Below are 25,030 nucleotides of genomic sequence, written 5' to 3'. Positions count from 1 at the left end.
CAGTTTGCTTTTCCATTTTACTAGAATAGAGAACAACTCGACCAGACCAGCCCTGCCCTGCCCTGCATGATCCCAGTGATTTAGGGCCATTGCTGTAAATGCACTGACCACTATGTAGCCTGTAGGTTATTGCCTATATTCATAATTAGCTGATGGCGGTGTATAGCGTACATATTTAGAATATTTCACAGTTTGGCTGACTTGACTTGACATTCTCGTGGTATCTTCTTTCAGTGTACGCCAGATCTTCTCCCCTCTCTCAGGACAGGCTCACTGGTCATCTCGCCCAATCCCAAATCCTTACCAGATGTCTCTCTTCTCCCACTGTCGACACCCAGTGCTTTGGTCACACCTGGCTCTGGCTGTGGAGTACTAGTCTATAGGACACTAAGGCAGTGTCTAATGGAGGAATGATGCATCCTGCAATTCTCTGCCAGATAACAGCTGGGCAGAAGCCTGAGGTAACATGGGGGAACAATGAGGAGGAGGGTTAAACCCCCTCTAGACTGCCCTGGGAATCCAGGGTTCTCCTCCTCTCCTGCTCTCTTTCCTTTTCTTAACTTGGTATAAATGGATCTTCCCTGTTGGGGAGTTTGACCTACAATATCTGGGGGGTTGAGGCTTTCTCTCTGTTAGGGAGAATTTCATCCTACGTAGGCAGACTCCATGATCGTGCGTGGGCTCAAATGGAAATCGAGTCTAGCGAGGCAGAGGCACTCCCTTATGCACAACTGAAAAGAGGGGATTTCCTGCTAGCCTTAACACAGGCCTACTGTGATGATCACAAGTGATTCAGCCCATCTTTCTGATTTATCCCCCCTTCAGGGGTTAGAGAAGATAGCAGCACAGGCTCCTTCTCCTTCCTCCTGGTCATGAGTGGTCTCTCTCTCCTCACACCCTCTCCAGTCACACCAGACTAGAAAACAGAGCAGCTCTCTGTCCAGGGTTCCTCTGTGTGACTCTGTCCTGTTAACCCATGACTGCTGAACTGACTACCAGCCCCCAATACAGTCACTCTTACAACAACGCTGAGAGATGGGTGTGATGGCTGGGTGAAAATCACCCCGATGAGTCACTCACTTCTGGAATGACTAGAGAGGTGAGTTATAGGCAGAATGGCCCCTAGAGAATGGAGCAACAGCAACACCTGAAGGGTCTACAGCAATGTAAACAGAGACCTCTGTCTGTCTCCTGCACCACACTGTAGATGCTTGTGAGTGTGCATGGGGAATGTACCGTTGTTGTCCATTCTGAGCTCAGTAGCACAGCCCTGTTTAATGACGCTATGTGTGACTCAGCGTTCATTAGATGAAGACAGCCAGACCGCATTCTCCTGGAGGCTAGAGAGGAAGCCAGCCAGTCGGTCGCTCTGAGGACGGTCGGTTAAGAGCTCGGTGTAAATGGTCAGGACGTACGAGCACCGCTGTTTAGCCAGTGTGTCGTTTCCCATTAACCTGGGCCAGGCCTGAGTGACAAGGTAGACAGCTGCACCTACGTGGGTACCATTTAGCCACAGTGGTCTTTGTCACAGACGAAGAGATTCTGCCTTACACGTTCATTTATAAAGTACGCAACTCATCTGTCTGTTTTATCGATGAGTGCGTGTTACTCGGTGTGGAAGCTGTGTGTGTGTGTACGTGTCTCCCAGAAATCCCCAGCGGAGGTTCCTAGAGGAATGGAACTGAGAACGTCTGGGTTGTGGCTGTGAGAGAGGGTGTGAGGGTCCAGTCTGCCCAGTTAGTCATTCCCCAGAGAGAGAGAGAAGAGCGAGAGAAGAGAGAGAGAAGCCGTCCGACTGCTCCGGAATGTAAACAGGGGAGGTAAATAAACTGCTGTGTGGGGCGGAGGAGTGCTCTGGGGAGAGAGAGAGAGGGTAAATTGAAATTGAATTGAGAGGGAGAGAGAGCGAGAGAGAGAGGAGAGGGACAGAGAAGGAGAGAGAGAGAGAGAGAGAGAGAGAGTTGACTGTACATTTTTATTGTTATTTCACTTGTTTATCATCTAGTTCACTTGCTTTGGCAATGTTAACATGTGTTTCCCATGCCAATAAAGCCCTTAAATTGAATTGAGAGAGGTTGGGGGAGAGAGAGACTGGAGCCCAGGGAGTTACTTCAGACCGGTGACTGAACCTGAGGGAGCATGGAGCAGGAGTTATGTTAAAGAGCACTAGAGGACTGAATATAGATATATAGAGGAACGGGGGGCCTGTAGAGGGCCAGCGGGAAGCTCCAACAAGCTGCCCCCTTCCCTCCTCCAAGCACCTTATCCACACCCTAAAATAAGATGCTCTGACAGACATGTGACACCTTGCCTTGTGACACCTTGCCTTGTGACACCTTGCCTTGTGACACCTTGTCTTGCGACACCTTGTCTTGTGATACTGGCCCCACAAGTTCTCAAATACTCTCACCCCTTTGAAGTACCTTAATGTTAAAGCAAGTTCCCCAAAGATGATAAGTGGCAGTAGTTTATATATCTTCCTTCAACAGGAGCAGAGGAATACCCTTACTGATGATTGCCCTTGCCTGAGACATGAAGACTTTGTTACCCTTTAGTTCAGCGGGCTAATACAGTCTGATGATAGCGCTGGTTGGTTGGACTTCAGAAGCAGTTGGCCCACATTACATTGTAGCCAGAGGTGAGGTTACTCTGCCGCCAGAGATGTCACAGGAAGAATCTCAAATGCATACTCCTCGCGTCCTCTGTTCCCTCCTTCTCAAAACCCATTGGAAGAGAAGGTCAGAGGGGAGGGACCTCTGTCTTTCTCGAAAGGAACAGAGGTGTTTTTTTCTTTCCTTTTCTTTTTCCCTTTTTCTTCCTTTTTTCGGTTGCCCTTTCCATGTGGAGCTGTTTTTATTTCTTCTCAAGGTGTCACGATCTTGGAAATGAGCGGACCAAGGCGCAGCATGAGTATAGTTCCACATATTTATTTAAGTGAAACTAACAAAACAAAATAACGAAACTTGCAAAGACAGTGAGGACGTAGTGCCCAAACACACTAACAAACAATCAATATCCCACAAAACACAGGTGAGGAAATAGCTACCTAAATATGATCCCCAATCAGAGGCAACGATAAACAGCTGCCTCTAATTGGGAACCATATTAGCACCAACATAGAAATAGACATACTAGATCACCCCCTAGTCACGCTCTGACCTACTACACCATAGTGAACCAAGGGCTCTCTATGGTCAGGGCGTAACACAAGGTAGATCATAGACAAAGGAGTACAAATTATAGGGCCTAGACCCAATGTCAACAAGCGCCCGCTCTCGACCTCCCTTTTCGGAAGGGCATTCTCTTGTAAGGTTCCTATTTGGCCATGGTTTCTTTAGAAATGGTTCTCTGCTTCAGTCTGCTGTACCAATTTGTCTTCTGTTCTGTTCCATTCATTCACCTTTAAATGTGAAGTTTTTAAGGAAGTTGAAAAGTTGTCCCTTTAAAGAGTCATTTCTCTGCTTCAGTTCGTTGTACCATTAAACTATGTTCTGTTCTGTTCTATTCCATCCATGCTGTGTTGGAGGTGATAAACACTACTGTCAGACCTGTAGGTGTCTGAGACGTCATCCTTTATTCATCCCTATTAAAACAGCAGGAGAATTGCCTTTGCCAGTTGTTGCTGTACCGCTCTCCATTAGACAGGAACATGCCCACAGAGAAGTACATTATTGATATGTGTTGAGTGGAGGAGGATGAGGATAGGAAGGGAGGATGAAATATGCATCACGGTGGTTCTCTTAGGGCCCCACTGAGTCGTGTTGGGGACAGGAGGGCCATATGCTGCCGAGGGCCCCAGTGGACACTAGTGGTAGACGACAAAGTTTTTACTACGGCTGGAGAGAGCCAGGCAATCTCCTCCCATTTCCCATCCCAACATGCAACATGCATGACTTGGCATGCACGCACATTTCAGGCACTGATGGACAAATTTGACATCTTTGAACTAATTAGGCCTACGGGTACAAGAAACAATGTCTTCTTTATTCAGCCTACAACTGGATAGGCTAAATCGTTTCACATCGGCGTGACGCCCCTGTCTGTGGTGATGGCGGACAGTAGTGTGTCTGTGTTTATTGGCCTTTCAGACCAAAAGGTTTCATACCATATACGATGCACCAGACAACATCCCCTTCCTACTCAGTAGTTACATGTGCCACAGGGGACTGCTAAAGAGAGAGATAAAGACAGAGAGAGAAAAGAACAGAACGGAAAAAAGGTAAAGAAAAATGTAGATTGGGGGGGTTGGGGGGGAGTGCTTGGCCAGCGATTCTCCCTGAGCGGCTGACTGTGTTAGCTCGTTCCTCTGGCTGCTGGAATTCATGAGCTAAATTGAATCAGCACTTCCTGTTGGCTCACTCTTAGCTACGCTGATGGTGTCAGCGTGATATCCATCCCCTCTCTCTCTCTCTCTTTAACTCTCTCCTCCCCCCTCTTCTCTGCCCCTCCTCTTCCTGCCCATTGGTTTAATAGGATAGTGGTTTCAGGAATGAGGGGAAAACAAGCGCTGGTGTAATGTGTGGAGGATCTTGACGGCTGCTCCTTGAATTTGTGCGCTGTGGGCCTATTTAAGTGTGCATGTTCTGTGTGAGACACAATTGAGTGCGTGTGTGTGTGTGTGTGTGTGTGTGTGTGTGTGTGTGTGTGTGTGTGTGTGTGTGTGTGTGTGTGTGTGTGTGTGTGTGTGTGTGTGTGTGTGTGTGCGCGCGAGTGTGTGGGTTCTGCCTGTCCATGGAGTGAAATTGGACTCAACTGAGCACCTGAGCAGATTATCCTCCTGGTTAATTTAAGAGAGAGCGAGATCATTAAAGTGAGCCGAAAGGAAAGAGGTCAACTTTTTCCTTAATCCCTCTCTCCTCTCCTGTCCTGGCGTTAGAGTAGCAGCACTATTTGAGGGCTTACTTTGGATCGGTGCCTTGCTTAAACCCACCAGGGAGTCCAATCTCTTCTGCAGTATGATTCCATTCTATCAGAGATGGTGACGCCACTTTAACGTGGAGAGAGATATCAGGCCCTCTAATGCTACATACACACCCACACTCGCATGGGCATACACATGCGTGCAAACACACACACCTTGACACACAATCTGACCAAGTGGATGAGTGAAGGAAGGTAGTGCACTATTTGAGCGCAGACTGTGAGTGCTAGGCAGATATTAGAATCATTTGCTTTTGTTGATATGATAGGCTGGCCTAATGTTTTTCTTTTACCAATAACTTGTGTCAGTGTGATGTCAGCCAAGTTCCCTAATCCCCACTTCCACTTCAATTGGGTTTCTCAGAGGCAATTTAAATCGAAACCCTCTCAGGTTGATAAAACCCTATCTACCTCAATAGATCCCTAGATCCTACCTAGATCCTACTTCTACTCACCCACATGTCCCTTTGTTGTAGCCCTAATCACAATCCTACAGGCATTACAGAAAAGTAGCAGGTGTGTGGCCATCACAATACACGACACGAACAGGCAGGCTGCAGATTATTTGATTCTAATCCGTAATCTGTGATCCTACTTCGATCCTACTGCTTAGTGGATGACAGGTTTGATTGTGTAATAACCTGAGTGTCAGTTTTAAGAGGATGACATTGTGTCATACTTTAACCCTTCACCTTTAGTCATTTTGAGCAACGAGCTTCCTATTTTTGTTGTGAACTTTGATCTGCATGGCTACATGACTAGGAACCTGTTTGTTATCCTGTGTGTGTGTGTGTGTGTGTGTGTGTGTGTGTGTGTGTGTGTGTGTGTGTGTGTGTGTGTGTGTGTGTGTGTGTGTGTGTGTGTGTGTGTGTGTGTGTGTGTGTGTGTGTGTGTGTGTGTGTGTGTGTGTGTGTGTGTGTGTGTGAGAGAGAGAGAGAGAGCTGACACATTATTAGTATGATCCATAGTTAAAGTGGTCCTCTGCAACAATGACAAACCTTTTGGTCCCTGACCGTCTGTTTAAGATGATATGGCTGACTGGTACATATTGTGGTGTGTCGGTGGATGAGGCGTTGCTGAACACTAGGAGGGATGGAGTGCTTTTCAAATATTATGTAAGGGAACACGGCTACCTCTATACGACAGACTGGAGCTGCCTTGCTTTTAGACACACGCACGCACGCACGCACGCACGCACACACACACGCACACACACACACACACACACACACACACACACACACACACACACACACACACACACACACACACACACCACATTGCTGATAGTGTCTATAATAAAAACCAGTGCAGCTAGAAGTGTTACAGTTACAGGTTTGATCCCAACAATTCATAAAACCAAGCCTCCATCACCATAAAAATACAGGCCTGGGATCTGCTGACGCCTGCATTTACTGGGACTGTGCTATACAGCTAGCTAGGCAGTAGCCCTGGGCAGGGATAGGGGCTGCACTCTTGCATTTAGAGGCATGTCCACAAACTGTAGTTTACGAAACACCATTCACCATTGTGATGATAGGCTCTATAGCTATAGCTTACACTGAGTATACCAGACATTAGAAACACCTTCTTAATATTGAGTTGAACCCACCTTTTGCCCTCAGAACAGCCTCCATTCGTCGGGGCATGGACCACCAGGTGCCGAAAGCGATCCACAAGGATGCTGGCCCATGTTGACTCCAATGCTTCCCACAGTTGTGTCAGGTTGGCTGGGTGTCCTTCTGGTGGTGGAACATTCTTGACACACACAGGAAACTGTTAAGAGTGAAAAACAGCAGCATTGCAGTTCTTGACACAGAATGGCACACATACACAATCCATGTCTCGGTTGGCTTAAAAATCATTCTTTAACCTGTCTCCTCCCCTTCATCGACACTGATTTGAAGTGGATTTAACAGGAGACATCAATAAGGGATCATAGCTTTCACCTGGTCAGTCTATTTCATGGAAAGATTTAGTGTCCTCCGCATGCTGTAGTGTATGACACAGCTGTGAACTCAGGGCCCTGTAAAGGGACAGTATAGGGTAGTGATATACAGAGCAGAGATGTTCTATAATATAACAGGATGTGTATACAGTACTGTGTGGTAGCCAGGGTTATATCGACTAGCGTAGCAGTGAGCTCAGGGTCTGGTGACTGCTGGATAATGTGGATGTGGTTTGGTAGTAAAAGTGCTGTACAGACTGAAAATGGAGCGAGCGGAACAGGGGTGGCTGACTAGCTGTGGCTGGCGACATGGCTCACGGGCGCCACTGTTTTTCTGTGAAAATAATGGACGGCTGCCATGGATTAGTTACTGTGACGCACCGCTAGTGGACCAGACTGCCCTCCCATGTGGAAGGGATTTATTCCAGCATCACTCACTCTCTGTGACTAGTTGGTGTGTGTGTGGGTGGGCGGTGGGTGTGTGTGTGTGTGTGTGTGTGTGTGTGTGTGTGTGTGTGTGTGTGTGTGTGTGTGTGTGTGTGTGTGTGTGTGTGTGTGTGTGTGTGTGTGTGTGTGTGTGTGTGTGTGTGTGTAGTACAATGTGTGTGTCAGTGGTACTTTACCCTGACCTTACACACCTACTGTTTGTGTTTAACACAGGAATGTTACGTCAAGGCCCCATTTCAATAACACGGACCACTTCAGCTCGTTAGCTAGCCTTCGGACTAAGTGAAGGAACGCTTGCTTGAGTCAACCATGTTAGTGGATCGACTTAGCCTAGACACGCTCCACCGTCCGCACTTCTTGTTGACATACAGGACATGGTTCACATTGACCAACACCAGTTCCCTTTACAGTGCTAGATGAAAAGGGTTCTGGTTCATACACAGCAGACAGATCTGGTTTGAAAAAAGCCAGCTCGATGAATCAGTCGACGCCCTCTTGCTTACCGGTTGCACAACTCGGTGAGTCGCTGTCGTCCGTCGGTCCGTCTGTCCGTCTGTCCGTCTGTCCGTGTCAGCTGCTGAGTGTGAGTCCAACCGGACACCCACTTCCAGACATAGCTGGTTGAGTAGTCACTGCCCTCCGTAGCTGAGCTGGCCATAGAGACATAGGCTACAGTATGTCCCAAATGGCACCCTATTCCCTATTTCTTATGGGCCCTGGTCAAAAGTAGTGCACTATGAAGAGAATAGGGAGCCATTTGGGACACAGCCGTGGGCTAGAGATGGCGACACTACGGCATCCTAACCCTCAGGTTGTGGAAGTGTAGCATCAGCTCTCCAAACATCCTCCTGCTATGACCACTTCCTGTCCCAGTCCTGTGTTGGAATCCACTGCCTCTACAGCCTCTCACACTACAGCCTGAAGGGTAACGTGTGAGTGCTAGGCAGACTGGGGAGAATTTGGTTATGTTTATATGATAGGCTGGCCTACTGTTTATTTTTTATTTTTTACCAATTACGTGTTGACTAGATGTCAGCCGAATTCCCTGATCCCCACTTCAATTGGTTCTCTCAGAGGCTATCTATCTGTAATTTATCAGTTTCTTTATGTGACACTCGTTGTTGTCTTCATTTTGCCCTCTTCTCTCGCTCCCCACCTCCTCTCTCTCCCTCCCTCTTTCTCTCTTTCTCTATTTACGTCCCTGTGAGCACCTGAGAGGAAGCAGCTGGAGGTTCTGATTACACTTCTCCTTCTCCCACCCGTCCGGCGTGTCTCTTACGTCTTTCGCTTTTGTTTTCTCGCAGGTCACATTGTCTTATAGTGTGTTGGGTTTCCTATTATCCTCGGTGCCAGTCTTTACTCCCCAAAATAAATCTGTGGACAGGGCGGAATGAGGAGCCAAGAGGTGGTTCCTCACACCAAAACACACTCACATCTCCTCATGTCTGTCTAGCCGCTCCCAAGGCTTTGTCTTTGTCCCTCTCTCAGTGTGTTTTCAGGCTGCGTCTCCATGTCAATAAAATGACTAATTCCCAGACACAGCTCATCAATATGGAGGACAGGACAGGGGCCTTTGCTTGCATGGATGAGCAGAGGGATGAATAATGTTAGCAAAGTGTCAATGTATACCTCCCCTCCCCCTCTCCTCCTTCTCCTCTTTCTGTGTGTGTGTGTGTGTGTGTGTGTGTGTGTGTGTGTGTGTGTGTGTGTGTGTGTGTGTGTGTGTGTGTGTGTGTGTGTGTGTGTGTGTTTACGGTAAGGAGGATCAGTGCTAGACCTACCATTAATCACTCCACCAGGGTCTTTCAGCACACCTCGCATACTGGGTTTATTAAAAGCACGAGTGTGATCGCTGATCTGGCTGACAAAATGCACACACACACACACACACACACACACACACACACACACACACACACACACACACACACACACACACACACACACACACCCCGCAGATTTACACGAGTGTCACACTCGCACCTCACGCAGCTGCAGCAAAACCTACACATCCACAGACTACCATCCACAGACTCACATCCACAGACTACCATCCACAGACTCACATCCACAGACTACCATCACTACTAGTCAGCCTCACATTGGCGTGACCGGTCTAGATGCTTGTCTTTCACTTTGCGTAGAACACTCTTTATATCCTGGAAAGGAAGGCCACTGTTTACGGTCACGTTGCCTCATGGAGTTCCCCTAGGCCAGGGACGTTCACTTCACACATTCAGTGCTCTGTGTGTTCATCGGCAGCCACCGTACTGACCTCCTGATAGAGGACAGGTGACATGGAGAAATGTAATCAGAACTGAATTTGGTTTTAGGCTAGATCAGTATTGATAGCTCATATCCTTGACTTCTCGATGTTTCTGTCAGGTTCTGTCAGATAGGTGAGGCCTGCATAGAGTAGAGCAAGGCACTCATTAATGGTTGGACTCATTAATGGCTGGGTCAGAGGCTGGCAGGGAGGCAGGCAGGGAGGAGGGAATGAGAGATCTGTGCCTATCGACTGCCCCCAGAGAGTGTCGATGCTCTCTTCGATTTCTGCCACAGAAAACGAATGGTTTCTCTGCCAGTGCTAAAGCCCCCCACCCCCTGCACACACACACACACACACACACACACACACACACACACACACACACACACACACACACACACACACACACACACACACACACACACACACACACACACACACACACACACACACACACACACACACAGAAACAAACACACACAGAAACAAACACACACAGAAACACACACACACACACACACACACACACACACACACACACACACACACACACACACACACACACACACACACACACACACACAGAAACACACACACACAGACAGACAGACACACACAGACACAGACACACACACAGGCACAGACACACACACACCTCCATCTCCAGTGTGTAGTGCAGCACTTATGGGGTGCAATGGACAAAAGGCGGTTGTCAGTATGTCAATACCTGACGACAGAGCTTACCTGCTCGGTCAGCCATTTGACTGGGTTGTTCACATCAGCACCAGTCCAGGGAAAGAGGGAAAGGGCACTTAGAAGACAGTGTTGTTTCATTGTGGGGTCATTTTGTTTTTCTTGGTTTGTCATTCTAATGTTGAGAAATCATGGGGGTTTTGCATCACCTATAGACACCCACTGAGTACAGAGTGTCTTCAGTCACAAACACACACAGCACACAAGACGTCGTCAGGGAAAGGCTTTGTAAAGTCAACCCCGTCATCACTTTCTCTCCCACGCCTCTTTTAACAAGACAGATTTCCCCAGCCAGCCGACGGAGGGTTTAAGTGATGGTTGTCCTGGTCATTTAGGTGTAATGGTATGAGCTTTGCTGGTTGACCGCTCTAGTGATCGGGGCAGGGGTATATGGGTATAGGGGTAGGGTTGAAGGATAGGGTAGGCTGGTGCTGTTTGGGGCTGGAGGGGCTTAACCCAGCTTGATAGGCCAGTGAGGGGGCACTTGGCCTGGGGCAGAGTGGTAGGGAGGTGTGGGGGTCTGTGGGGGTCTGTGGGGGGTATGGTAGGGGTGACAGAAGGGCCCTTTGTTGATGAAAGTTTATGACCCTTTCTTACAGCTCTGCCCAATAACAAGTGGCTAATGTCACTTGACAGGAGAACAGCAGGACAGCTTGAAGCGTTGTGAAGGGAGGGGGCGGGGTGTGTAACTAGGAAGTGAGGTCATCAGATGGTCCTCAGCTGACATTCTAGAACCAAGAGAAAGGGGAGATTTCTCAGACATAAATAAAAAAGTTGTGTCTATGCAGTTTGTGTTGGTGTCAGAATTAGTTAACCTAGGATGTCCACATGAATCCTGGTCGTCAAGGTGTCATAGGTGTGCTGATCTGGTCATTCTAACGTGCAGGTTGCAAGGGTTGTAAAAATACAATTTAGCAGACAAACAAAGTCACTTCTGCTTAGTTATTTCAGCATTTCCTCCTGTGTCAGTATGTGTGTGTGTGGGTGAGTGTGTGTGCACGGGTGTGTGTGTTTTAGCGGCCTGTGTGTTGTGGTTGTGACCTGCCCCTGGAGCTCTGCTCAGCGAGGCATCTGTCATGCCGCCTGACTACAGCCCTGCCACCGCATCAACATCTGACCTTTAACTGGGGGACCAGGGAACCACAGAGAAGAGATGGACAGAGACAGGGTTACATGGACTGCCACCATCACTACAGCCACCCTGGCACTGGTGCTCTGTCTCTCCTCTCTTGTCTCCCAGTCTGTCTATCGTTCTCTACCTCCCTCTCTGGTCGTCGTCTCTCAGACCATCTCTCTCTTTCACTCTGGCAGACTATTTATTCTATTTCGTTTTTATTCTACTTTCTTTTTCTGTTCTTACTCTCCCTCTCTCCCTCTCTCTCTCCCTCTCTCTCTCTCTCTCCCTCCCTCTGCTTGGCAGAGCAGGGAGTCACAGGCTCTGACTGTTTGTGACACTGCCTCCCTCCAGGCTCAGATGAGCATTGTATCTGACAGGCCAGCTTTGTCTTTTTAAGTCATTAGCAGTTTCTTGGTGGATTCTCCCCTCCTCCCCTCCACCCCTTCCTCACGCCTCCTGTCACATAGCCCCCCCGCATCTTCCCTCATCGTTTTTGTTTTATCTCTCTGTCTCCTCTTTACCCTCCATCTGTAGCCAGCGCCCCAGGGGGAGATGGGGATAAACACAGGGGCAGGAGAGCTCGGCTCTGTGATATGGAAGTGATTTCAGATGTCACTTTATTAAGAAAACGACAGAGGTGTGTATGTGTGTGTGTGTGCGTGCGTGTGTGTGTGGAATCTGCATGTGTGTGTCCATGCCTTTTAACAGGATTTTCCTAGATCTGGCAGGTCGGTGAAGTGTGTGACTGCTCTGCTGACTGTTATTGCTTGGACTGCACAGAGCCCAGTAGTCTAGTACTGTACTGCCTGCTCTTCCCAAATCAACTGTGAACCTGTTGTGTTCCATTAGCAGGAGGGAATTGGCTTGACAGGGTGTTGTGGAGGTAAAGGACAATACTGATGACAATAGGGATGTGGGTTTGTATTTGTGTAGTGTACATGTAGTGTTTGCTGCTGTGGAACGGTGGCATCACACCACCTGCCCTACATACTTCTCACCTGACGTCCAAAGGCCTTTCCCCCCGCACCCACTGCCTTACTCTAGTCTACCTCCTGCAGAGTCCACCAACAAGGATCGTTGGGCTTGGAATGTTCAGACACCTGCTCATAGAATGCAACAGCTGAGTGCTAGCCTGGCCTAGCTTCACGCTTGAGCCATGTATAGATGGGTTAGCTGACGATGTCACGAAAACGATGTGTATGCTTCAATGGGGCAGAAGACTGTGTAGCTAGCAACAACGGCAAGAAACTGCCATGTGGGGAATCGTAAGTGGCTCGTTTCAGCTAGTTTTCTCTTGTTCTTCATACCATGTCTTATTTTGAGGTGTTTCGACTGATTTCATTTCAATGCTAATATGGCAACAACAACAAAAATTGCTAGCTAGCTAACCAACAACTGCAACAATGTATTTGAGAGACAAACACATTTGCACAACGAGTACTTATGTTATTTTATGTTTTCAATAAACATTGGAGACGAAATATAGTTTATACACTGTCAACAATCTAAGCCAACGCGGTCTGTTTTGCTCCATAGTTGCACACGCGTCGGGTTTTGATTCTAAACGACGAACCCGTCTATCAGGGGACAGGAACAGTGTATGGACGGACTATGGAGCAAACTCTATAGCTATTCAAAGGGGTGAGAGCAGAGCGTCAGTTGAAACAGCTGATCTGATGCTACTTGATGATAACGCCCCATGCATGTGTGTTCAGACAACCAACGACCCATCACTAGGGGCCTGAAAAGCCCCAGGAAGCTGCTCTAATTATAACTTCAGACTCCTCTGTCCTCTCGGGGGGGGGGGGGGGTGTCCAAAGGAAAAAGAGCATCGCGCTGTGCACTCACTGCCCCTGTCTGTCTCTCTCTGTGAGATCTCGGAGTGGAGACAACCACTGGACAACATCTTCTGTTGCCTCCTTAAGGTGGAGTGGTTTGAAGTAGTGCAGTAACTACCAGTGTCTTTAACTGCTCTGTCAGTGTCTGTGGAGCTGTGGAGGTGTTACAGTGAAACCCCTCCCTCTAGAGGTGTTGCAATTAAACCTATCCCCCAGGAGAGGAAGAGTTGTTTATCCAGGTGCGCTATCACAATATTTGGATTGCTGTGTTGCCGGTGTTGTTTTTAGTAAGTGGAGCCATCAGGTTTCTCTCCCACTGACTGACTAAACCAAATTCGCTGGAGAGGTTTTGAAAGGTAGAAAGGAGAATTCTAGAGAGACTTGGTGAGAGAAACAGAGCAGGCAGACCAGACGAGAGGTTGCTGGAGCGGGTCAGCAGGTACATTACCTCTCCCAGGCTACACCACCAGATGTTTCTTCTCTCCTCTGCATCTCACGGCTCTGCTAGAACCATCACACCTTGGCTTCGTATAGACAGGCTATAAAAGACAGGACAGTCTCCAGCCAGTACAACATTAATCAATGGAACGATAACATCAGACCTCAGTATGGACCTGCGTAGGAGCTGAGCTTGTGTGTGTGGGGTGGTTGTTTGCGGGGAATTTTCATATTCAGGTGTAAAGTGCTGGGCTTAGTGACAGGGTTGGCCTATAGGTGTACGTGTATGACTGCCCACTTCCTTGCAGCTTGTCCCTGCTGTTACTAACATGGTGAGGTCATGTGACTCAGCGTGCCGCATCTACTGCTGATAGAGGTGGAGGGATCTTTACATGGCAGGCGTGCCATTTATCAGTTTTGTGTAGGCCACGGAATACCGACATTCCCCCTGCCCGCGTACCGTAATGTACTGCCATACACACACATTCCCCCTGCCCGCGTACCGTAATGTACTCCCATACACACACATTCCCCCTGCCCGTGTACCGAAATGTACTGCCATACACACACATTCCCCCTGCCCGCGTACCGTAATGTACTGCCATACACACACATTCCCCCTGCTCGCGTACCGTAATGTACTGCCATACACACACATTCCCCCTGCCCGCGTACCGTAATATACTGCCATACACACACATTCCCCCTGCCCGCGTACCGTAATGTACTGCCATACACACACATTCCCCCTGCCCGCGTACCGTAATGTACTGCCATACACACACATTCCCCCTGCCCGCGTACCGTAATGTACTGCCATACACACACATTCCCCCTGCCCGCGTACCGTAATGTACTGCCATACACACACATTCCCCCTGCCCGCATACCGTAATGTACTGCCATACACACACATTCCCCCAGCCCGCGTACCATAATGTACTGCCATACACACACATTCCCCCTGCCCGCGTACCGTAATGTACTGCCATACACACACATTCCCCCTGCCCGCGTACCGTAATTGACTGCCATACACACACATTCCCCCTGCCCGCGTACCGAAATGTACTGCCATACACACACATGCCCCCTGCCCGCGTACCGTAATGTACTGCCATACACACACATTCCCCCTGCCCGCGTACCGTAATGTACTGCCATACACACACATTCCCCCTGCTCGCGTACCGTAATGTACTGCCATACACACACGTTCTCCCGCACGCGTAGCATGATGTACAGCACACACACTCACACTTCAACTCTAGCACTTACCGTAAGCGCTATACAAAGTCGGTCAGACAGGCCCATTTGTCCAGCATTGTCCTAGAAAAACACACGTACACACACACACACACACATGCTCCTACGCACACACAGAGCTCGTCCACCACCCACCCACACAGTTCATTCCACTCCTTTAGAAAGTACAGATGTAGGATATTAATTTGAGCCAGTTTGCTACAGCAGGAAAATAATCCTGCAACAATATGAAATGGGAATTATTATGTGGATTATAATGAATAGACATTTTTGTAGGGGTTGATACCTTTTTCTGAAGGGAAAATCAAGTCAAATTTCAGACTTAAGAAGCATTTTAAACCTGAAATACACTACAAGTTTAAAATGTCCTGTATTGCAGGAAAGTTTTCCTGCAACAGGGTGATCAAATCAAAACCCAACATCTGTATGAGCAGCTTATTAAGGTAAGCTGTTATTGCGGTGGCTAGGGCTGTCTCACCTCTACTGTAAACAGGCAGTATGTGTGTGAGTGTAAAGGTCTTGGCAGACAGGGGCATTACTGAGGAACGTGTCTGAGCTCTGAGCTGTGGGCTAGCCCAGCTAACCTCGCTAACACCAGTTCACCTGGCCTTATTTAGAAGAGTTCTGGTGAGCCAGTCACAGACGTTACTAGCTGAGAACAGAGACTGCGTCTGTGCGCCTGTGGCTCATCTTAATGTTGTGAGAGTTAGGCCATGTGTTCTTCAGTGATTTCATGTATTTAACCGTAAACACTTCATCGAATCGTTTTGTCATGTTCTGTAATGTCATGTCTTTGTTCTCTTCACCGATACAACAGGGACTTGTCTATTGTGAAAGGCCTTGGTTTTGTTAGCTACTACCTCTGTGGTATTGTGAGAAGTCATTCATTTCCTGGAGTTATTGTGAAGCCGATCTCCTCCTCGGTCACATGGCTCTACAGAACAATTACACCCATTAGCATCTGTGGCATAGCTGTAGCGCCCATCACGACTCTACCTGAAGAGATACTGTGGGAAGAGGATGTGACCTGCGGAGAGACTAATTAGCTTCTATGCTAAACCTGATTAGCGCCATTAAGATGACAAGAGCCTTTGTCTCCTCACTTCTCACGTGATGAATATGAAGGGCCCTCTCTCCCTCGGCAGTTCTTAGATTTGAATGATTAACTCCTTGATTTAAGCCCCCTTGGTGTCCGTGTTACAATTATGGCAACGTGGCGGTTATTCTTTTTAGGGCTAATATTAAACTTAGAATAGTGATTCAGACTTGTATGATTCTTTCTGTGTTGTGTTGGGTAGTCATGGAAAGAGACCTGATGCAGGATATGACTACACTCAGGCTATCTCCACTGAGTCTGGGGCTCTGATATGGCTGGGAGAGCCTACTTGTGGTGGAAGTGGGTGAATGGGTGAGTGTCAGGCTGGGAAGTAGTACCCTGAGAGCCTAGTGCCCTCTACAGCTGGTAGGAAGCTGTGCACTGGGTCATGGCTATAAGAAGGTAGAAGCTGATCGAGGGATCATGGATGCCCATATTATCCATGAATGGAACCAAGCTAAGCATTTTCATTTGTTTTAGTCTCCCTCGGCTCTTGTAGTGAACGTGAGAAAGCCTGAAATCGAGGCTCGTGGTGGTGAATTTATTTTTACCAAGTGAAGTGAGAGGGTGCGTTTAAAAGCTAGATTTTGTTTTGTGACCCACACTGTGTAGATGACCTTCCTGGCTGGGCTTTAGGGGGAGTGTGTGCTATTGTTCTAAATAACAGGAGCGTTGCCTCAGTCAAGTACAGGGTGTCTCACCTTGAGTCTGCATACTTGAGATTTTGAATGGCATGGCTTTGTTTTCATTTGGTTAAATTTTTTGTTGTTGTGGGTTCCGTGAGGAAAGCAAAGTAGCTCACGCCGCAGCAGACTCTGCGACGGCGCTGGTCTATTCTTTAGAGGGGGATGACCGTGGTATTTTCACCATTCGTTGGCTGCCTGGCTGCGGAGCTGCGTGGCCTGTGTGAGATAAATTGTACCTAATAATTTTGTGTGTGTGCGCGCGTGCGTGTGTGTGTGTGTGTGTGTGTGTGTGTGTGTGTGTGTGTGTGTGTGTGTGTGTGTGTGTGTGTGTGTGTAGAGTACCTCAGCAGAGGACTGTGTATCCTAGCAGGTTAAATTTAGAGGTGCACAATCACGTCTACAGCAGGATGTAACCTCTCCAATCACACACTTAACACTGCTCAGCGTCACACACACACGCACGCACGCACGCACACACACATACACATACACATACACACACACACACACACACATACACATACACATACATACACATACACATTCACATACACATGCACACACACGCACACGCAATGCTGTAACAAAGGGCTCTGAACGTAACTCGGCTTAGTGTTCAGGATGAATGCAGAGGATTAGTATAGAGAGAGAGACACGCACACACCCTCAGATCTGTCTCTTTAAGGCCCAAACACTGTGGAGGTTTGACATTCCAGGCATAGTTCAGACACCAAAGTACAGTATGTGTAGAGCTGCAGGTTTCTGCACTCATCCAAATACTTTTCTTACACAGTATTTTCCAATAGGAATCAACTCCACTACTGTATTGGAGTATGTATTGATGCGTGTATTGTTTGAAATCCCAACTGGTTTATCCCCAGACTGTTCCTTCCTGAAGTCCTCTCTACAGACTGACCTAGGTGGGTAGGCCGACTGACCGTCCACCATAGAGCTAAGAAAATAAACCTGTGACATAACATCGGATCAGAATATGTAAGTCTGTTGAAGTGATCCTTCTACGATGGGGTTGCAGGGGCTTGGGAGGGCGTCAGTTAGAGCAGGGTGAGGTGATCCCCAAAGGATTGCCCACCCCCGTTTTTTACAGGCTTTTATTGGTTCACCTTGGCAGGTGTCACAACGGGGTTTCTGAGTACCAGTGGGTATGATACAGTAGTTATGGGGCATAGGCTGGGCAGGGCTGGCATCGGCGTGCTTTAAATAGGCACTTCCTAGGGATTCTGGGAAGAAAGGCTTTATCCGAGTTTTTTGGATGCGTCCAAATGGCGCCCTATTACGTTATAGTGGACTACTATAGGGCTCTGGTCAAAATAAGTGCACTATATAGAGAATAGGTTACCACAAGGGACACGCAATTAAAAAATGTTGGTCTGATACCTGACTGCTGGTCAGTACAGCAGAAAGGCGCGTGAACGTTGTAAAGGCGTTGTGTAATGGTTGGTGAGTGTAGTTCTAGTCAGTCAGAGCTTTACCGACACCAACTTGTTAGGTCTCTTCACCTCCTGCACTAAATACTTTGTGAGAAACACAGTTTTATGCATTGGGCTTTAGGTCAACTGAATTTAACCTAACTTAACCTAAAGTTAGCCAAGTCTCTGTGGAACAAATTTCCAGCTGGTTCTGTATTTGGAAGATACAGAGCAAAGGTGACTGTAAAAATACTTTTCTTTGTGGTATTAAGTTTAAAAGTGGTAGAGCCTCCGATGGGTCATGTTGTCCGTTAGCATGCTAGTGCTAATGAACACAACTGTCTAAACATTCAGCAGATCAGGCGTCCGCAGAGCGGAGAGGAGGGAGAGGGACTTCTGCTGTCTATTTGTTTTCCCTAGGTGTTACCTACCTACTGCTGTTAGAAAAATGCTCTAGGCTAGTAACACTGACCATTTGGCTCAGAGGAATTCACTTCCTGTTTAGCTAATGGTCAGTGTCTGCCTATCCCCATATAACTATATGTTCCATCTTTTTACTCTGTCAGTTTTGAGGTGAAACGAACAAACATGGCTGTTGTGTCTAGTGGGGATTTCTCTTTTTTCTCACTACCAGCAACATCAAACTACTTTGTTTTGTGTTGACTTTCGGTCTGTCATTTGTCTGAGAAAACTCGATCCGTTCTCAGTGCTGCTCCTGTGTTTTTACTGCTGACTTTAGCACCTGTACCTCCGTGACTATGGCCCTAAACAGCCTCTTGGGGCTTTAAATGAGTGCCTTTTGTTTGAGATTGAAGAGTCACTCAGCGCTTCTGCTACTCCAGCCAGAGGGTCTATACATCACCTGACTAAGCCTGACAGGATGGGGAGAGGGAGAGAGGGAGGAAGGGGGAGAGAGAGATGGGGGAAGGAGGGAGGGAGAGAGAGAGAGAGATGGGGAGGGAGAGAGAGAGAGAGAGAGTTGGGGGTGGGAGAGAGAGAGATGGGGAGGGAGAGAGAGAGAGATGGGGGAGGGAGAGAGAGAATTAGAAGAGAGAGATGATAGGTAGAGAGAGCATTTGGCCAGTAACCGAAAGGTCGCTGGTTCGAATCCCCGAGCCGGCAAGGTGGAAAAATCTGACGTTCTGCCCTTGAGCAAGGGAGTTAATCCGCAACAACAACTGCTCCCCAGGCACCTCTCTGATTCGGTTGGGTTGAATGCATTCCGTTTTACAACTGACTAGGTAATCCACCTTCTCTTTCACTAGCTGTGGAATTCTGCAGATGCAGAGCCGTGTTGACCCTGGTCCATATAACAGCCCCCCCTCTCTTCCTGAGCTGTGTGTGTCCCTATGGGGAGTCTCCATGAATATCAACCAGGTGTACTCTATGCAGAAACCTGACCTACCCGTGATTCTCAGTCAGCTCTGCAGAACTATTCTTGTAGATTCTAACAGAAGACGATTCCCCAGCCACAGGTTGCCGCGTCTCACAAAGGGGGGGGGGCAGAGATACAGATGGACGGACAGAGATACGGACAGAGAGAGATATGGACGGAAAGAGAGAGATACAGACGAGAGAGATACGGACGGAAAGAGAGAGATACGGAAAGAGAGAGATACGGACAGAGAGAGATAGGGACAGAGAGAGATACGGACAGAGAGTGTGGTCTGGGGAGGTAGTGTGTGGTTTTGTGCAGTGTGTGTGATGTGTGATCTGCGTTTCAGCTCTGCAGCTTGAGCCCATTGCTGACTGGGCGCCTCTCAGTGGGGAATTGATTTGTCTTGAGAGAGGCACAGTGCTGTGAGCTGGGGAACAAAGAGATGGAGAAGGGGAGCGAGAGAGAGAGACAGTCACCACAGGTGGAATAGAGAGAGAGAGCGAGAGACAGGTTAAAATGATGAGAGGCCATATGAAGTGTGATTAGTCCCATGTCCCAAGCTCAATAGTACACAGATGCAAATACACATGCAAGCACACACACATCTGCTGCCGAGTGGCAGCATTATTTAATCATCACCTCTGTAGGCTGAGGCTCTCCTAGCGCTCCAACCCTGTAGCAGTAGAGAGTCACACACACACACACACACACACACACACACACACACACACACACACACACACACACACACACACACACACACACACACACACACACACACACACACACACACACACACACACACACACACACACACACACACACCTCTCTCTGACAGTAATGATGGAGAGGTAAAGATGTACACATGGATGGGGGAGGGGAGAGTTCAAGGTTTACTATGGAGGCAGCCTTGGAATAGGTTATGTCATCTATAGGCTATTGGCTAGCAGGAAGCACATGAGGCCCAGTGTATGAATGTTCCCCTTTACTTTACATCCCTCTTATGGGTCTGAACAAGGACTTCATTACACATTTACAACCCATACATATCACATTCATAAACAGTACATGTTCTCCTGCTGTATAATGTCAGCATGCTAGGCTAGGCTAGCACATCCCTTAGCATACAGCAGACGTGACACTTCTATCATGGTAATCGTTGATAGGCAGTGAAATGACCAACCCCTCTCTCTCTCTGCAGTAACCATCTACAGTAATGTGGTGAAGACCCCTGGCTCAGACTCAGATGATGAGGACAAGCTGCACATCGTGGAGGAAGACGGAAGTCTGGCAGACGGGGCAGACTGTGACAGTAATGTGCCCAGTGAAGATCACATCGGAGACCGCTCAGATGAAGGTTAGTTGATGCTGGTCGCTCACACACAAGCACACACACACACACACACACACACACACACACACACACACACACACACACACACACACACACACACACACACACACACACACACACACACACACACACACACACACACACACAAAGATCTCTCTCTCTGTCTCTCTGTCTCCTTCTCCATGTCTGTTTCTCTGTGTGCAACATTTGGTGACTGTCTGCTGTTCTAATACAAATCTATGAATACTTATTCTTCCTTGCACTGAACTCAGTAAAGATGGTGTCAGTTAAGAATGCACTGTCACAGAAAACTGTAATTTTACGAATTATCAACAGTAAAAAAAACTCTGAAACATTTAACTGCAGCGTACTGTAAATGATGGTGCATTGTGGGAAAATTGCTGTATTTCGAATGGTACTGTAATTCCACACCAGCCTTGGAATAGTTTATGTTAACTGAAAACAGTGCCGTACCGTATCTTTGGAGAGCCAAAAACCTTTTGAGCACTAGTGTGTACATGGTATTGTTGTTTCTGGCTCGTTAACGTATTTTGAGGTGTGCCTTGTAAGAGGCTATATTTCTTGCACCTGTTAGTGAGAATGCTGTACCATTTTAACTCCTAGTGTTCCATCAGTTTAAAAAGTATAGGGGACAGATTACAGTGGCAGCAAGTCTTAAACCTGCAATATGTAAGTTTTTGGGTGACCTGACCAAATTAACATAGAAATGTGAGTTATAGATCTGTCATTCTCATTGAAAGCAAGTCTAAGAAGCGGTAGATCTGTTCTATGTGCGCTACTTTTATGCTTCCCGTTCTTAAGTTTCGTTCTTGCGTCTTTTACTTTCAGTTTTGTACACATTCTTCAAATAGCTGAAAAGACAATATTTTTGCTTATTGAAAAGATATTTCAAATCAAATTTTATTGGTCACATACACATGGTCAGCAGATGTTATTGCAAGTGTAGTGAAATGCTTCAAGGCGTTTAGATGGTACAATGATTTTCTACACATTTAGGCAAACTATCACAATTTTAGCATCTAAGAAATGGAAGAGCGATTTCTGCATATTGCACCTTTAAATGTTTGAACATTTTGCCATGTCCTTTTGGTCTGTTTTGTCCTGTAGTCACTGCCCGTTTGGAAGCCTTTTTTAAGGCCTCTATAAGTGCAAGTGATATAAGACACAAATATGAATTAATATGCTGTAATGTGTAAACACTTTATCAAGCAGCCAACCTGCTTGCACCAATCCCTTGTAATTACAGTAAAATACTGTATATCAATTGTATATCAATTCCACCGCAGACGTGGAAGGCCGACATAGGCAGATGTGGTGGATTGAGACGCAGCCCATGTAAAGAAACGGACGGATGTTGATGGGGATTTTTAAAATAATGTTACTTAGATTGACACACGGGTTCGCCAATAGATTTTAATAACTTCACCATATTCAATGTCTGCTTTTTTTTGTACCCATCTACCAATAGGTGCCCTTCTTTGTGAGGCATTGGAAAACCTCCCTTGTCGTTGTGGTTGAATCTGTGTTGTATGTGTGGAGTACAGAGAGAAGGTAGTCATCCAAAAATCATGTTAAACCCTATTATTGCACACCGAGGGAGTCCATGCAACTTATTATGTGACTTGTTAAGCACATTTTTACTCCTGGACGTATTTAGGCTTGCCATAACAAAGAGGGGGTTGAATACTTATTGGCTCAAGATATTTCAGCTGTTCATTTTTTTATTAATTTGAACAACATTCTTTTAACCTAATTCCACTTTGACATTATGGGGTATTGTGTGTAGGCCAGTGACACAAAATCTCAATTTAATCCATTTTAAATCCAAAATGTGGAAAGAGTCAAGGGGTGTGAATACTTTCTGAAGGCATTGTATATTACAGTTGGTGTACTGTACGCCACTGAGCCTCCTCTGTCTCTGTCAAAATCATGGCAACCCCTTTACAGTGAACCTTGACTGGGCTCTGCCTGTGTGTGACTGTGAGATAGTGAAAGAAAATGGGTACTACAGGCTGCAGGGTTAACACTAAGACAGGAAGCCTGGTATTTATGCAGGACAATGCCACCAGGGCAGAGTCCTTCAACTTACTAAAATAGACCGGTGGCAAAAGGCCACGTTGAGAGCTGTATGTTGCTAGTGGGCGTTAGAGGGCTGTACCGCTCTGTGACTGAACTGAGCTTTACTTTACGCACACACGCACACTCGCACAATCCTACATACAGACACACACACACACCTACACACGTACACCTACACACGTATACACACTTGCAAGTGACATCACTGCGGGAAGGGTCTGATGTCAGGTCCCAGAGCACAACAATGTGAGGTGTTAAAGGATGTTAACATTTCAACAGCCGCCCCAAGGCCATCTTGCAGGGAGCATTAGCTCATGGTGTGTGTATGTGTGTGTGTGTATGGTTCTAGGGCCTGTGCCAAGTGTGTAGTGTATATGTAATGTAACAGGTTTATTTAATGGTACATGTCGTTTACAGGGCTATTTAGTTTGGATTGTTGCTTATATGACACTGGTTCAGTTGGCTCGGTGTGTTAGCCAGTGGGAGGGACTGATGTCATGACAGAGTTGTGTTTATATGACTATGTAAACATACTTATAGAACAGTGTGTTCTTCGCAGGTTGACGTTTATTGTCATGACTCTTGCCCTGGAGGCAGAACTCGTCTGTTTCCGCTAGATGGGCTAGGTGCAAAGTCCAAATTGTCTATATCGTAAAAATTCATGAAAACAAACATTTACTTTTTGGTCTTCATTTAAGGTTAGGGTTAGGCATTATGGTTACCAGTGTGGTTAAGGCAAGGATTAAGGTTAGGGTTTTTGTATTACTTTGTGGCTGTGCAGCTAGTGACCACTCTGCAGAGCTGCCTCCATTACATGAGTCATCTCAATAAATGCCAACCTACGCGTTCTTCATTACATTTAGTTGGAAAGATGAGTTTGGTCATCAGTTTAGCTCTCAATACAAAACAGATTTGTGTATTATTTTATGTGGACTGCCTGTGATGTGGACAGTTTTGACGGTCTCAACAGCTCTCTCAGACCTGACTGACCTACTCCCCAGACATATCACTCTCATCAACATAATCCATATCCACCCCTCTCCATCTGCTCGCTCCCTCTTAAAGGGAAAGTTTGGGAAGAATAATGTCATTGGTTTTGGCCAGGTCATGAGAACATTAAACACTTCAAAAGCATGAGTTATACTGAAACGGCCTAAGCCCAAGGGAGCTGGCTTCTGGCCAGGTCCATGCCTGATCAGGCACTTTCCTTCTCCCTCCCTTATCTCTCTCTCTCTCTCCCTCTTAATTATCGCTCTCTCCCGCTTTCTCTCCTCTCCCTACTCTCTTTCTCTCCTCTCCCCCTTCTCTCTCTCTCTCTCTCTCTCCCTCCTTTCTCCCTCCTCTCTCTCCTCTCTCTCTCCTCTCCCTCCTCTCTCTCTCCTATCTCTCTCTCCTCTCCCTTCTCTATCCTTTCCCTCCTCTCTCTTTTCTCAATTACAATTAAATTCAATACAAATTGAAATAGAAAGGGAAATAGATAATTAATAAAAGTGATATAAACAATATAAAATGAACAGTAAACATTACACACAAAAGTTCCAAAGGAATAGAGACATTTCAAATGTCATTATATGGCTATATACAGTGTTAAAACGATGTGCAAATAGTTAAAGTACAAAAGGGAAAATAAATAAACATAAATATGGGTTATATTTTCAATGGTGTTTGTTCTTCACTGGTTGCCTTTTTCTTGTGGCAACAGGTCACAAATATTGCTGCTGTGATGGCACACTGTGGTATTTCACCCAATAGATATGGGAGATTATCAAAATTGGATTTGTTTTCAAATTCTTTGTGGGTCTGTGTAATCTGAAGGGAATATGTGTCTCTAATATGGTCATACATTTGGTAGGAGGTTTGGAAGTGCAGCTCAGTTTCCACCTCATTTTGTGGGCAGTGTGCACATAGCCTGTCTTCTCTTGAGAGCCAGGTCTGCCTACGGCGGTCTCTCTCAATAGCAAGGCTATGCCCACTGAGTCTGTACATAGTCAAA

At 46.9% G+C, this 25,030-nt stretch overlaps 1 protein-coding gene across 1 annotated transcript in view; it reads left to right on the top strand.

Annotated features, from left to right (window-relative positions):
- LOC106578557 (zinc finger E-box-binding homeobox 1) overlaps positions 1 to 25,030 on the top strand; it is a 63,362-nt gene that overhangs the window by 16,787 nt on the left and 21,545 nt on the right. The window contains exon 2 of the mRNA XM_014157535.2: positions 20,785 to 20,940. Within this exon, the coding sequence (XP_014013010.2) occupies positions 20,785 to 20,940 (156 nt within the window). The remainder of the gene's footprint in view (positions 1 to 20,784; positions 20,941 to 25,030) is intronic.

This window comes from Salmo salar, chromosome ssa19 (genome assembly GCF_905237065.1).
Source record: "Salmo salar chromosome ssa19, Ssal_v3.1, whole genome shotgun sequence".
Lineage (NCBI taxonomy): Eukaryota > Metazoa > Chordata > Actinopteri > Salmoniformes > Salmonidae > Salmo > Salmo salar.
This window is presented reverse-complemented; position numbering and strand designations above follow the sequence as displayed.